This window comes from Papio anubis, chromosome 7, assembly GCF_008728515.1.
Source record: "Papio anubis isolate 15944 chromosome 7, Panubis1.0, whole genome shotgun sequence".
NCBI lineage: Eukaryota > Metazoa > Chordata > Mammalia > Primates > Cercopithecidae > Papio > Papio anubis.
In genome coordinates this window covers 95962279-95976516 of record NC_044982.1, presented here as the reverse complement: position 1 = coordinate 95976516, position 14238 = coordinate 95962279, and the positions used below count along the sequence as shown (strand labels likewise).

General features: G+C 55.0%; 1 protein-coding gene across 1 annotated transcript in view; it reads right to left on the bottom strand.

Moving 5' to 3' along the window:
* Positions 1-6487: 6487 nt before the first annotated feature.
* RGMA (repulsive guidance molecule BMP co-receptor a) overlaps positions 6488-14238 on the bottom strand; it is a 45973-nt gene continuing 38222 nt past the window's right edge. The window contains exon 4 of the mRNA XM_003901409.4: positions 6488-8781. Within this exon, the coding sequence (XP_003901458.1) occupies positions 8074-8781 (708 nt within the window). The 3' untranslated portion in view covers positions 6488-8073. The remainder of the gene's footprint in view (positions 8782-14238) is intronic.

The following is a 14238-nucleotide window of genomic DNA, read 5'->3' as shown; positions in this document are numbered from 1 at the left end:
GGTGTCTCTGTGCCCATGCCACTGTCCATCCCTGGCCATCCAGGCCCAAGAAACACAAGGTCCTTCCCTCTAGGCCAGGGCGTGGCGGGGTAGGGTGGGGCTGGTCTGGTGGACAGAGCTCTTGCATCGTTTCCTTGAGGGGGTGCTTTGGGGACTGCTGCTTCCCACATTGCCAACCGCCTTAGGTCCTTTAGAGGCCTGCGGTCAGCATGTCCCCCTCGCCCCAAGCCAGCTCAGCAGGGTAATAAACTGTCACAAGCCCCTTCTCTGTAACAGTTGACGCTGGCCTTGTTGCACAAATGGAGCTCAGAGTGAGCTCAAAACCAATTCCCCAGACAGTGTCTGAACACATCTTTGTTCTTCCCTGGGCAGATCTGCTTGGCCAGACACATTCTGCTTTGGCTAAACGGCCTGGAGAGGGCTCCAATTCGTGCTGGGGAGAGCTGAGGGAGCAGGTTTGAGTTCAAATGTGGAAGAATCCAACTGCTGTCTCAGGGTCACCCTGGGCAAGGACAGGGTGATGCCGGGCGACATGCGTGTTTTGGCCTTGGGATCTGGGCTGCCTGGGATCACAGCCCTCATTCCGGAAACGCCGCTGCCACCACGAACATGCCTTGCACACAGGCTGCCTGTAGCAGTCTATTAATTCAGACCATCCTGCTAGGACTTTTTGAGAGTGTTTCTGTTCCTTTGCCTTCAGGGTTCTGGTACTAACACCACGTCTATATCTTAGGCAGGGAAGGATTAAAAGGTCAAAATGTTGAAAAGCCCTGCAGGATGGGGAAGGTGGTTAAGAAAAGCTGTTGAAGATAGGCACTGGGGGCCTTGGCTCTGCCAATTCAGAAGGTGGTGGTTTCCCAGGGGACAAGGGGAACTTCCATGGAATGAGGTCTGTAGGCTCCTAATTAGAGGGTTTGGTGGGTGGGGGTCTTCCCATTGGCCCTCACTGGAACACCAAGCTTCTTTCCATCGTTTCAAGGGTTTGGTAGGTAAGGCCAATCAGACCAAAGAGATGTGATTTCTGGACCATACCCGAGATTTGCACACAGGAAAGTGCAGTCCCTGCCCTTGTGTGTCTTGTCCACTGGGAGACACAGGTATGTGAGGGCGGAAGGTGGACTGTTTCTTCAAGACGCCCTCTCCCCAGTTCTTGTTGGTCAGCCTGGGAGTATGTCAGGGCAGAGGTGGCCTGGCATGCAGGAGCTGCCCCATGGTCATTGCCTTAATGAATGAAACTGTTAATACTTTTTTTTTTTTTTTTTTTGAGACGGAGTCTTGCTCTGTTGCCCAGGCTGGGGTGTGGTGGCACGATCTCGGCTCACTGCAAGCTCTGCCTCCCGGGTTCACGTCATTCTCCTGCCTCAGCCTCCCGAGTAGCTGGGACTACAGGCGCCCGCCACCACGCCCGGCTAATTTTTTGTATTCTTAGCAGAGATGGGGTTTCACCATGTTAGCCAGGATGGTCTCGATCTCCTGACTTCATGATCCTGCCACCCCAGCCTCCCAAAATGCTGGGATTACAGACGTGAGCCAGCGCGCTCGGCCAAAACTGTTAATATTGAGTGCCAACTTGATTGGATCGGAGGATGCAAAGTATTGTTCCTGAGTGTGTCTGTGAGGGTGTCACCAAAGGAATTTTTTTTTTTTTTTTTTTTGAGATGGAGTTTCGCTCTGTTGCCCAGGCTGGAGTGCAGTGATGCGATCTCAGCTCACTGCAAGTTCTGCCTCCTGGGTTCACGCAATTCTCCTGCCTCAGCCTCCAGAGTAGCTGGGACTACAGATGCCCGCCACCATGCCCGGCTAATTATTTTGTATTTTTTTAGTAGAGACGGGGTGCCGAAGGAAATTAACATTTGAGTTAGTGAACTGGGAGACACAGACCCATGCTTAACCTGGGTGGGCACCATCTAATCAGCTGCCAGCGAGGCTAGGATAAAAGGGGGCAGAGGAACGTGGAAGGACTAGACTGGCTGAGTCTTCTGGCCTCCATCTTTCTCTCATGCTGGCTGTTTTCTGCCCTCAAACATTGGACTTCAAGTTCTTCAGCTTTTGGACTCTTGGACTTACACTGGTGATTTGCCAGGGGCTCTCGGGCCTTCAGTGTCCCAAACCTGCTCTTCCCATGATCTTTCCAGACATGGTAAATGGCACCACCACTTCCCCAGGTGCTCAAACCCCTGGGGAAGACATTATGGTCTCCTGTCAAGCTCTCTCTCGCCCCAAGCCCTGTCAGCCCCACCTTCTTATTAGACCCCAAAGCTCATCATTTCTTTTTTAAAAATTATTATTATACTTTAAGTTCTGGGGTACATGTGCAGAACATGCAGGTTTGTTACATAGGTATACACGTGCCGTGGTGGTTTGCTGCACCCATGAACCCGTCATCTACATTAGGTATTTCTCCTAATGCTATCCCTCCCCCAGCTCCCCATCCCCCGATCCCCGACAGGCCCCCGTGTGTGTTGTTCCCCTCCCTGTGACCACGTGTTCGCATTGTTCAACTCCCACTTATGAGTGCGAACATGTGGTGTTTGGTTTTCTATTCTTGTGATAGTTTGCTGAGAATGATGGCTTCCAGCTTCATCCATGTCCCTGCAAAGGACATGAACTCATCCTTTTTTATGGCTGCATAGTATTCCATGGTGTATATGTGCTACATTCTCTTTACCCAGTCTATCACTGAGCCCATCATTTCTTACAATCTCTGCACTGCCACTGCCTCAGACCGGCTCCTGACTTCCTCTTTCTCCCGCAATGGCCCCAAGTCTGCTCTGTATAGTAACTAGAACGGTTCCTTTAAGACCCAAGCCAGGGCGGGCCCAGCGGCTCACACCTGTTATCCCAGCACTTTGGGAGGCTGAAGCAGGCATCTTGCTTGAGCTCAGGAGTTCAAGATCAGCCTGGGCAAAATAGCAAGATCCTGTCCCTTCAAAAAATTTAACAATTAGCCAGGCGTGATGGCAGGCACCTGTAATCCCAGCTACTTGAGCAGCTGAAGTGGGAGGATTGCTTGAGCTGGAGCCCAGGAAGTGGAGGCTGCAGTGAGCTGTGATTGTGCCACTGCACTCTAGCCTGGGTGATAAGAGTGAGACTCTGTCTCTAAAAAATAAAAATAAAGAGACCCAAGTCGGACACATCATTCCTACACTCAAAGCCCATGAATGGCTTCCTCTGGCAACTGGAATCAAACGTCAAGTCCTCCCGGAGCTGGAGAGCCCTGCCGTACTCTGGCTACTCTGTAGCCTCACCTGGGACCCCTGGTCTGTCCACTTGCTATTGTCCAGTGACAGTGGCTTCCCACCATCCCTTCAACTCCGCCTTTGCTGCTGCCGCTCTAGGGCTGTTGCACTGTTTTCTCTGCACAGAATGCTCTCCCCAGCTTTCTGCATGGATTGCTCCCCAAATTCATGCAGGTGAGCTAGTCAGAGGTCCCCTTAACTCCACCACAGATGAATACCCCTTCTCACCCTCCTGCAATCCAATGTGTGTCTCTCAGAACCTCTGGCCCACTTCGCTTTTCTCTGTGGAGCTCGTTACCATGGGATCCTGGGTTTTGTGACTGTGGTTTATTGCCTTGTCTTTCCAACAAGAATGCAACAAGAAATCTGTCTGGGTCATTGCGGCAGCCCCCCACCCCCCTGATCAATGCTGGGTAGTCACCCAATAGTTATCAAATGTATAAATAAACGCAATTGCAGAGAGGAGGCGGCGACTTTTGGCAGCCTCCATGAGCAGTGCTATGGCCATGTGCGAGGCCGTTGATAGGTGTTAGCTCATTGGATTTCCATAATGACCTTGGGAGGTGGGGACTCACAAATCCATTTTACAAATAAGGAATCTAAGGCTCAAAAAATCCCAAGGAGACCACACAGCTCGCGACGGGTTGAGCCAGTTTTGACGCCAAGTTTGCCTGCAGCCTGAGTCCAAGTGCCACCCCTGCTCCATGCCACTTGCTGGCACAGCTCTGATGACTCTGCTCCTGCCTAGCTCTGACGGGTCTCTGCCCAAGTGTTCTGGTAATGACTTTCACCCCCCAGTCTGTCCCCTTCATCATGACTCTCATTCATTTGTTTTAAAGACCATTTCTCTCCTGTCTTCTAGCCTTGCAAATTCTGGTTAGCTAAACAAGAACTCCAGGAGTTCTCGGCAACACATCAGTGAGACAGGATGGGGCGGGGAGAGGCGCCCACCTCCGGGTGCTAATGCATTTACCTCCAGGCCGCAGGCCTCCACAGAACTGGCAGCCAGGAACCTCCAGAGGCTCCAAACCTAGCCTGTCCTGCAAGATGAAGCTGCCTCTTGGGAATCTTTTAGCTCAGGATGCTGTGTTCCATAATCACGATGAAATTTCCATGTTCATGAGGGCAACTGGTGGCATGGTACTTGGGAAAGAACTCCAGCCGGTGACATTTAGGGTCCTGAAAACAAATTCCAAACCAGGAATACTTTCTGGCTAGTGCCATTTAGCATTTTCATTTAATGGAGGCGAATTTTTTTGTTTTGTTTTTCTTCTGTGCGCCCTGGCTTCTCAGTAATTATTCTCTGCGCCAGCCGAGCACCAACGGCTCCGCTCCTCCTTGCTGCCTCCCTGAGTCACTCTGTTCCACTGGCTGCTAAGGGCATGAGGCCTCTGGTGACAGTTCCAGCCACCAGGGAAGATGCTGGGTATGTTTTGTCCTTTCCAGTCTGGTTCCTGCCTCCTAAACCCAACTCCTGTGTTCTCTCTGGGAGCCCTGCAAGAACAGGGCTTTAGAAAGTTCTCATTTTTTGGCCGGGCGCGGTGGCTCATGCCTGTAATCCCAGGACTTTGGGGGGCCAAGGCAGGTGGATCACGAGGTCAGATCAAGACCATCCTGGCTAACGTGGTGAAACCCCGTCTCTACTAAAATACAAAAAATTAGCCGGGCGTGGTGGCAGGCGCCTGTAGTCCCAGCTACTTGGGAGGCTGAGGCAGGAGAATTGCTTGAACCCAGGAGGCGGAGGCTGCCGTGAGCTGGGATTGTGCCACTGCACTCCAGCCTGGTGACAGAGCAAGACGTCTGACTCCATTTAAAAAAAAAAAAAAAAAGATACTTCTCCTTTTTCTTCAGCCTTCCTGCTCTGCCTGGGATTAGTATACATGCCCACTCTTGGGACTCCTCCCCTTGCTAGCCTGTAGGTTCACCTCTCCCAAGAGTCCAGGGTCTGTATCGCCCCTTTCCTTCTCCCCTTACCTGATTTCTCTTGCTTTGGGATAAATACCACTCCCTCCCCTCCCTCCCCACCACCAGACAAGCCCTGGGTGCCCCGCCCTCTCCTAAGCAATTTACAGGAATGAACTCCTGACTCTCCAAAAATCAGTGTGGGACAGGCACCCCCCATCTTCCAGAGAACATCATGCAGGCTCAGAGAGGTGTAGTGACTTGTGCATGGTCACACTGCTGGGGAGGTGGAGAAGCCAGGACGTAGGCTGGCTTAACTGTGCTGCTATTCTGCCTCATGGCATTTAGTTTGGAGAGAAGGGGCTTCAGGGCAATACTAACCTAGGCGCACAGGTTGCCCCTCCCGTTGCTAAGGAGCCCTAGGCAAGTCAATTAATCTCACAGAGTCTGTTTCATTGGCAAAATGGGCCTACATTTGTTTCTGATTCACTGGGTAATTTTTTTTTGAGACGGGGTCTTGCTGTCTCTTGGCTCACTGCAAGCTCCGCCTCCTGGGTTTATGCCATTCTCCGGCCTCAGCCTCCCGAGTAGCTGGGATTACAGGCGCCCGCCACCACGCCCGGCTAATTTTTTGTGTTTTTAGTAGAGACGGGGTTTCACTGTGTTAGCCAGGATGGTCTTGATCTCCTAGTCTCGTGATCCACCCGCCTTGGCCTCCCAAAGTGCTGGAATTACAGGCGTGAGCCACCATGCCCGGCCCCCACTGGGTAGTTTTTACAGATGAAATGTGGTCACAGCTGGCAATAAACCTGGTCCCACAATGACATGGACAGCAGCCTCCTCTGCAGTGCCACTGCTCCACCCCGGCTATGTGAAGTTGGGCAGGGAGGGTGACAGGCAGTCCCACAGCTGGGGCTCTAGGCTGACAGTGGTGGCTGAGAGAGAGTCATCCCGGATTTCAGGCCAGCCCACTCATCTCATCCCAGAGGGCACCATATGTCTCTCCACCGTGTGGTCACCTGTCTCCGTGACTGGGTTCCACTGTCACTAGAACAAGAGGACCTGGGCCTGCCAAGCTCCGAAGACAGCTCATCGTGAGGAGGAAAAGTAATTTTACAGAAGCAACGTGTGGTAGCTGTTACACTGCTGCACCTTCTACATGCCTTCACGACACTCGCACGCACACATGTGCACACACATGCGTACACACACGCATACACACATGCGCGTGCACATACACACACACACTTGCTGCAGGGGACCCCACCACCAAAGTCCATCCTCCACCCACCTCAAGGGAGCCAAAGTCTGTTCAGAAAACAAACTCCAACATGTCTAAAAGAAAATAACAAAAAAAAAAACCTTTACTTGCATTTAGCCATTAATAAATAATTTACAGTATGTACACGCGGTGACACTCCACACAGGTCGCAGACACGTGGACGCAGTGAGGGGTCCCCACTTCCAAGCAGAACGTGAGCAAACACAACCAAAATAAAGTGCTTCACTTTTTACTTCCAACATAGGGACCATCTAAAACCAGCAGGGAGAGGGAGGGGCCGGGCGCCGAGCGCCTTCCCACCGCCCACACGGTTCTGGCAGAGGGAGCAGGACCTCATGGAGGGAGGGGGAGACACATGTTCTGCAGCCTCCTGGCCAGTGTATGAGAGGTCCCTGGGGAACAGCAGAGGGGCTGCCGTGGATGCTGATGGGTGGGGAGGGTGTGGGGTTGTAGGGTTGCTGGCGGGATCACCCTCTGGGGCCTGGCTGCATTTTTGGGAGCAAAGCCGGCTTTGTGCTGTGGGCATAGCAGCACAGGTGGGACTGTTCTGGGCTCCTGGATGAGCACCCTGGGCTGAAATGAGGCGGGAGCCAGTGGCAAGTCTCTCCTGGCTGTGTGGCCACAGGGCTTAAGGGAAGAGATTAGAGGTTGGAGACCCTGCCAGGGATGCTCAGGGCTGAGAAGCCTAAGACCCTGCTCCTCTCCCCAGACTCCACACGTGGGTGGACTGGGTGGGGGCTCTTGGGGTTGTGAGGAGGAAGCAGAGGATCAGGGCAGGCCAGCTGGCCCCATCCACTGGGTCTCCTGCCACACCCTGGGGCCCAGGCTCCCCTGCCCAGGAGCTCTTGCATCTGCAGAAGGGAGAGAGGAACAGAAGTCAAGGATCTCTTCTCTGTTTAGACATTTAGAACCATGCACTCCAACTTTCTAAGCACAGGGTGGAAGGGGCGGGGGCCCAGGTCAAAGACGGGCAGCTGAGCAGGTGCCTGAAAACCAGGACCTGCACTGGTACCCACAGCAGCCAGGTGAGCATGGGCAGGGAGGCCACAGGCAAGAAGGCACCAGGCGGGCACCACCTACTGGCCAAGAGCTTCCATCAGTCCGCTAAGGTGCCGAGCAGCGGCCCAGGGGTGCCCTGCCTGGGGCTGAGCCCCAAGGATGCCTGTGTGGCTGGGGTGACCCCGCTGGCCTAGGGGTTTCGAGTGTGCTCTCGTGTAAGAGTGTGTGCGTGCATGTGGCGGGCACAGGGGGCCCCACGGATCGGCGAGCAGCAGTCGGCTGGGCCTTTCTTTCAGTGCATTGCGAGAAGGAGCTGACTCTGACGGTTCCCAGTGTCTCTCTGGTGGGGGTGGGGAGCTTCAGTCTGAGGGGCTGTTTTGCACATTCACACTGCGGGGGCGGGGCGAGGGGAGCTGCTCTCCCTCTCACACAGCTCTACTGTCACAAACATCACGGCACCAGTCACCACAACCTTGTCACGTGCACTAGAGGGGGGGGGGTCCATGCCTGAGCCCTTGGCAGCAGGCGGTCCCTGGCGTTCTATGGGGCCATGGGGGACATGCCAGGAGATCTGCACCCCGTTGGCGGTCCCAGCCCACAGATGGAGAAGCCGAGGGGACAGAGCCTGTGCCTCCCTCCACATCTACGCATCTAGCAGAACACAGGGAGCAGAGCCAGGAGCAGGATGAGGGCACCCAGGAGGGGCTGAGGGGCCAGGGGCAGCCCTGCAGCAGCCCTGCCCGGCAGGTCCCGAGTCCTCTCATACAGGTGCAGTTTGTCTTTGTTGGAGTGGAGCATCTTGACATCCTCCAAGGCGTAGTAGGCGGCCAGTGTGAAGTTCACGTCGCCCGTGGTGAGGAGGTCGAAGACGCAGGCCTGGTAGTACAGGTCCTCCACTGGCAGCTTCTCCTTGCACTTGGCCACGGCTGTCTCATATGGGAAGGTCTCAGGGGCTGTGGGTGCGGGGCTGGCAGCTGCCAGCCTGCGGGCGCCGGTGCCCTCAGTATTGGTGTGGAAGGCCTGGAAGTCGATCTGCTGGTTGAGGGGGCAGCCCCGCAGGCAGAGGTAGAGGCCCTGGCTGTCCCAGTCCTCCACAGCATTGACCACTTCCTCCGGCATGCGGACAGCAAAGGTCAGGTAGCGGCCCACCTGGCGCACCACGATGGTGGTGCCGATGTACTTGGCCTGGATCTCCACGTGCTGGCCTGACACCTTCTCAGTGATCTTCAGGCTGTTGGCCCCGTGCTTGTCCCCACCGTTCTTAGAGCCATCCACGAAGGCAGCCGGGAGCTCGTCCATCTCAGCCTGGTACACCTTCTGGTCCACGCACTCCTGGAAATTCTTGAAGATGATGGTGAGCTGCCGGGGAAAGGGGCAGAGCAGAGTAGGTGAGGCACAGTGGGAGGAGGCCCAGTCCCACACTTAAGATGCTCTAGACTGAGAGGAGGGCACAAAGGATTCCCCAGGGATGCCCTGGACACTCCCTTCCCCAGGTTGGACAGATCAGTTCCACCTGTGCAGCTGTGCACTTCACGTTCTTTAAAACAACTTGCCCTTTTTACTTTAAAAAGTGACTTACAAAAATGTTAGGCCACTACCCGAAGTAGAAAACTAGCTCTTTTACTATTATATAGGGAAGCAAACCACAAAAATAAAAGCATAGATAATTAAAAATAAAAGGTTAAAAACCCAGTGTGGTAGGCTGAATAATGGCTCCCAAGGAGAACATGCCCTAATCCCCATAACCCGGGAATGTTCCCTTAGATGGCAAAAGAGACTCTGCAGATGTGATTAGGTTAAGAACACTGAGATGAAGAGATTATTCTGGATTACCTGGGTGGGCCCTAGATGGAATCACAAGTATCTTCGTAAGGAGGCAGAGGGAGATTTGACTAACTAGGACAGACAAGATGATGTGATCACCAAGGCAGAGATTGGAATGATGTGGCCACAAACCAAGGGATGCTGGCAACCACCAAAAGCTAGCAATGGCAATGAATGGATTCTCCCCTGGAGTCTCCAGAAGGACCAGCCCTGCTGATTCCTTGATTTTATCCCCATGAGACATATTCTCAACTTCTGGCCTCCACAATTATAAAACATTTCTGTTGGTTTGAACCACTCAGTTTACGCTAATCTGCTACAGTGGCAATAGGAAACGAGTATGGTTTGCAAACATCATCTTGCATAATGACGGTGGTACTGGAGCACAATTCCTGACAAAGAACCCAAGCAAATGTCTGAACATTACAGCAGGTGGAATGGAGGGAAATTATGCTGAAAGAAAGAATGAATAAGGCAAAATCCATGCAAGCAGGCAGAGGCAAGTAGAAGCCACTGTCCCAAGGCTGCTGAAAGGGGTCCCCAAGCTGGGCCATGGACGAGGGGAACAGGAAAGAAGGTGCTGGTGGGTAAAAGGGAGATGGATGTTCCAGGCTGAACGTGCAACCTTGGCCAGGGTTGGAGGAGGGAACTCCTTTCTGCTGGAGCCTGTGGCCAGGGGTGAAGGGCTGAACTGAGCTGCTGGAGGAGCAGCCGGCTGGGTGGCACTGTTCTCCTCCTGAGAGCCAAACACAGGTGCACTGGATGCATTCAGCAGGCACTGCAGTGATTACTTCTAGTCTCGTGTGACACTGCAAGGGTCAGTGACATTACTCCCAATTTTCCAGATGAGAAAATGTTGGCTCAGAGAGAGGCAGTGACTTGCCTAAAGTCACACAGTCAGCAAGAGGCAGAGTTGGGATTAAACTCTGGGTTTCCAGAGTCTGGGCTCTTTTGGCCACAAGCCCACTGGGTGGCAGGCCTGAGAGGAGGAGGGCAGGTGGCCAGGGTAGCAGGTGAGTTTCCTCTACTGTCCTGTCCTGGGTGGTATCTGGCTGTTCTTTCCTCCCTAACCCTAACTAAGTAGGCTCTCTGGGTTGGAAACAGAGAAATTGGGAGAAACAACTACCCCCTCTTCCACTCCTTTCCCAGGTGCCAGCTATTTTGCCACAGGAGCTCTGGGTGCCTTGGTCCCCTTGGACTAAGGGCAGCTGGAACCTGGACTCCCAGCCTGAAGCCAGGAAGGGAGGTGGGGTGAAGGGGGCAAGTTGGCACCCAGGCCTTTTGGGACCTCCTGCTAAAACCCCACCTTTATCTGCTGCACTACCCTCTCCCAGGCCCAGCAATTACCCCCACCACTAAGCCCCAACCCCTCACCCCTCTGTAGGTCAGAGCTCACCCCTCCCCACCCAGGAAAGGGTCTGGCCAGCTAGCTGGCTGGCTGACAGAGCTCCCAAGGGATCCCACCCCAACCCGGCCTCAGAGGGTCTGCAGGCTGAAGGGGTCCGAGCAAGGGGGAGCTACTGATGACGTGCACAGTCATTCTCTGCCTGGGCACTTCGGGGAGGCATGAGGACTGCCTGGCCGGCTCTCCGGGTAGAGGGCAATGCCACTAAGCGCCAAGGGAGTTTCTGGCCTAACAGCAGATGTGTGGTGAGGGCACAGTGTGAGGTGCTAGAAAGCAACATAAAAAGCTGCTCTGATGGGGAAGGGAAGGCAGGGAAACTACAGAAGGACCTCAGCTCAGGCAAGAGAGTCGCAGAAAGGTGGAAGGTGGGGTCTGGCTAGGGATGCAGCAAGAGGCCATCTTGTCCTCTGGGACCCGGAGGCCAGGGGTGCAGCATAGTGGCCTCAGTTTGGGGCAGGCTGGCCCAGGGTCATAGCCTCAGGGCCAGGTGCTAAGAGGCCTGAGGGCCGAAAAGGGGGCCACAGAACCTTCTAGGTAATACAAGCCAGTGGGGTATTGAGAGCCACTAGAGGTGTCCCTGGCTGTGTTGCTGTGGCTTTGTGGGTTCCCCATATTGGCATAAGGCTTTGGGGTGATGAGGTGGGAAGAACTGGTAGCCTGAGGGGTGTGGAACCCCCACAAGAACAGAGGGAGACGCTAGGCCAAGGCTTCTGAGGAAGGAAAATCCTGTCCTCTCACCATGTTAGTCAGAAAGGCAAGGCTGGGAGGAGCTGAATGAGGGGCAGGCCGCCGGAGGACTGTAAAAGAAATGGCAGTCTTTTCATGAGCCCGTTCATCTCGGGCACCCGGCGCTGTGCTTTCTGTGCCCGATGGAGACTGCCTGGGGCCGCGGCTCTGTGGGAGTCCATGGAGCACAGCACCAGGAGGACCCCAAGGGCACAGCTCCTTGAGCACTAGACTCGATTTCCTCACCTCCCTTCCTACAGGGGTCCCAGCCTGGCCCCAGGACATGGCACACTTCCGGTTTGCTGTGGGATGTCAAAGATGGCTGCAGCCTCTCCATCCAGCATGGAGCCCTAAGCCTGGAACCTGATGAAATTGCTGCTTCTCTGCCATTCCTGACCTATGGAAATGACAACTTCATATGGTTCAACCTCCTACTTCTTCCTTCTTTCCACCCACTGGCCAGCCCACCTCGGTGTGGAGGCCGCCTGGGGGGGCTGGAGGTGGGCCAGCCAGGGTGGTCTGGGCCGTGGGTGGTCCTGCCATTGGGGGAGGAAGGGGGAGACTCTGGTGTCCCTGCCTGGTGTGCAGGGCCACACAGACACTGGGGGTTGGGGGGGGCGTCCTGCTTTCCAAGTGCCATCAGTCTCCCTGGAACAGGAAAGGCTGGTTTCGCTCTAACCACCATCTCTCAGAGACAGCCTCCTGGAAGGCTGACAGGCTGCTTGACTCTTCTTGGCACCGGTACCAGGGACTCAACCACAAGTAACAGCATGAAGGGGGCCTGTCGAAAGCTGGCGGCTCACTGCCAACACAGCCACGGGCGGGCTGCTGTTCCTGCCTCTGCTGCTCCCCCTTCTGAAGGGGCCCTGGCCCTTTCCACTGCACCGGGCACGAGGTAGAGCCCGGGCTGCATCTGCTACTATTTACAGAGCACCAACTCCATGCCACGCCCGGTGCTGGGGGCTGGGGGTACACAAGAGAGAAGATCCCTATGCTCCAGAGTGTCACAGATTAAACAAATGAATCATGCAGAGGGATAGGCTGGCAAGTGCTACAGGGAAAACTAACCAGCGGGGAAAGGAAGGGGAAGGCGCAGGACTCGAGTTCCTGTCCTCTCCTGAGTCTCAGTTTCTTTATCTGTAAAATGGGTACTAGCAGCACAGCTGGAAAAAGGGTGATGGAGGAGAGGTCTGGGCACAGAAGGCTGTCCCACAGCAGTAACAAACTGGCTAAAATGTCCACGTGAAAAACACCAGATCTTGATCGTCCACAACAACAGAGGAATTGGCTGATTGGCTGATACTGCCAGTGTCATGGGCCCCTAGTGATGTCCAGGTGTTTGGGGCCAGCTTCATGCACACGGAACTTGCACAGGAAGCTTCTGCACAAGGCAAATCTCATGGCTGCAAGGTCAGGGTCAGGCCAGGCAGGGGCTGGACACACTCTGGGAACACTGAGGAGAGGCCTTCAAGGGCAGGTGTGCAGGGTCAGGTGGAGTCTGGCTGGCTGAGAGAGGAAAGGGGAGTGGGTTCCAGTGGAGGGCAGAGTCTGGCAGGCCCAGAGGGCTCTGTTGGTGGTGGTCGAGGTGGTCACAGAAGCCCAGAGGCCTCATCATCGTGGAGATGAAAGTCCCTTGCCTTTCCCTGCTCCCTGCGGACACCAGGCTGCTCTCCCACTCTGCCTGCTTTGGATGCTGACTCCTCTTTTCCTCCATCTGGAAACTCACGCTGTGCTTCAGGGGTGAGCTTGGTGGATGGGCTCCCCAGTTCTCTGGACAGAGCCAAGGCTCCCAATGGCCTTCAACATCCTGCTGCCCCAGCCCCCATCACCAGCTCCCCTTTGCCGGTCTTTGCTCTTCACTAGTCTGGGAGCTTTTGGGAGGGAGGGCAACAACTAGCTCAGAGGGTGGCACAGATGCAGCGTCTGGTAAGTGTTCGCTCCATCAATGAGCGAACAAACACACCTGAGTAACGGAGGCCTGAAAGACAGGCGGGGGCAGGCCAAAGGTGCCTGAAGCCAGCCACCGATGTTCTCACCGGGGGACCACAATACCCCCAGTCTGGCCTGAGTTCTGAGACTGACTTGGCCACAGACGCTGTCACTGTCTGGCCTCCAGCAGAGCCTGGTTGACAGGGCTGAGCTCTCAGCCTGCTGAGATCAAAGGTGCTCTTCGGTTGCAGCAGAAATGGGCTGGGTTGGTGAAGCTCTGCTTCATACTCTTCTGGAAGCCTCCATGCTGGGATAAGAAGGGAAGTTCTCCCTTCACTGCTCGGGCAGTTCTGCTGTCCACAGTGCCCAGAATCGAGCCTGGATCAGAGCAGGCATTTGAAAAACGTGGGTCAAGTGAATGAATGAAATATAAGAAGGAATGAATGACCAGTCCTTTCACATGTGGTTTGTGGATAGCATTGCTGCGTTCAAGGTCCCAGTGTGCCTCAGCTAAGAGCTGAGGGTGGTGTCGTGAGCCCAGGCACATTGCCCCAGCCTGCAGGCTCTGCTCCACCCCGTCACATTGCCCCCACCCATAATGGGGGCAGCAGCCCAGCCTCCCTGAGCACAAACCACAAATCCTCCCAGTGTGCAGCTTGGCTCTGTTGTCACATTTGGTGCTTCTACTCCCTGGGGTCTGGAGGAGCAAGCCACCTGGGGTCCACATTCCTCTCACATCCTCAGACCTCCCTGTGTGCCCTGCCAGCCCTTGGGAGCCTACAGGATGGGACAGGGAGGCCAGGTCCCCTCCAAAGCGTGCTGGTGCCTGGATTTAGAAGCTGCAGCCTCAGGCTCCTGGCGTCCGTTTGTCTTGGCTCTCAGGAGGGTACGTGCTGGGGAGGTGCAGGGGCCGTGGGGGAGGTGGCTGGGTC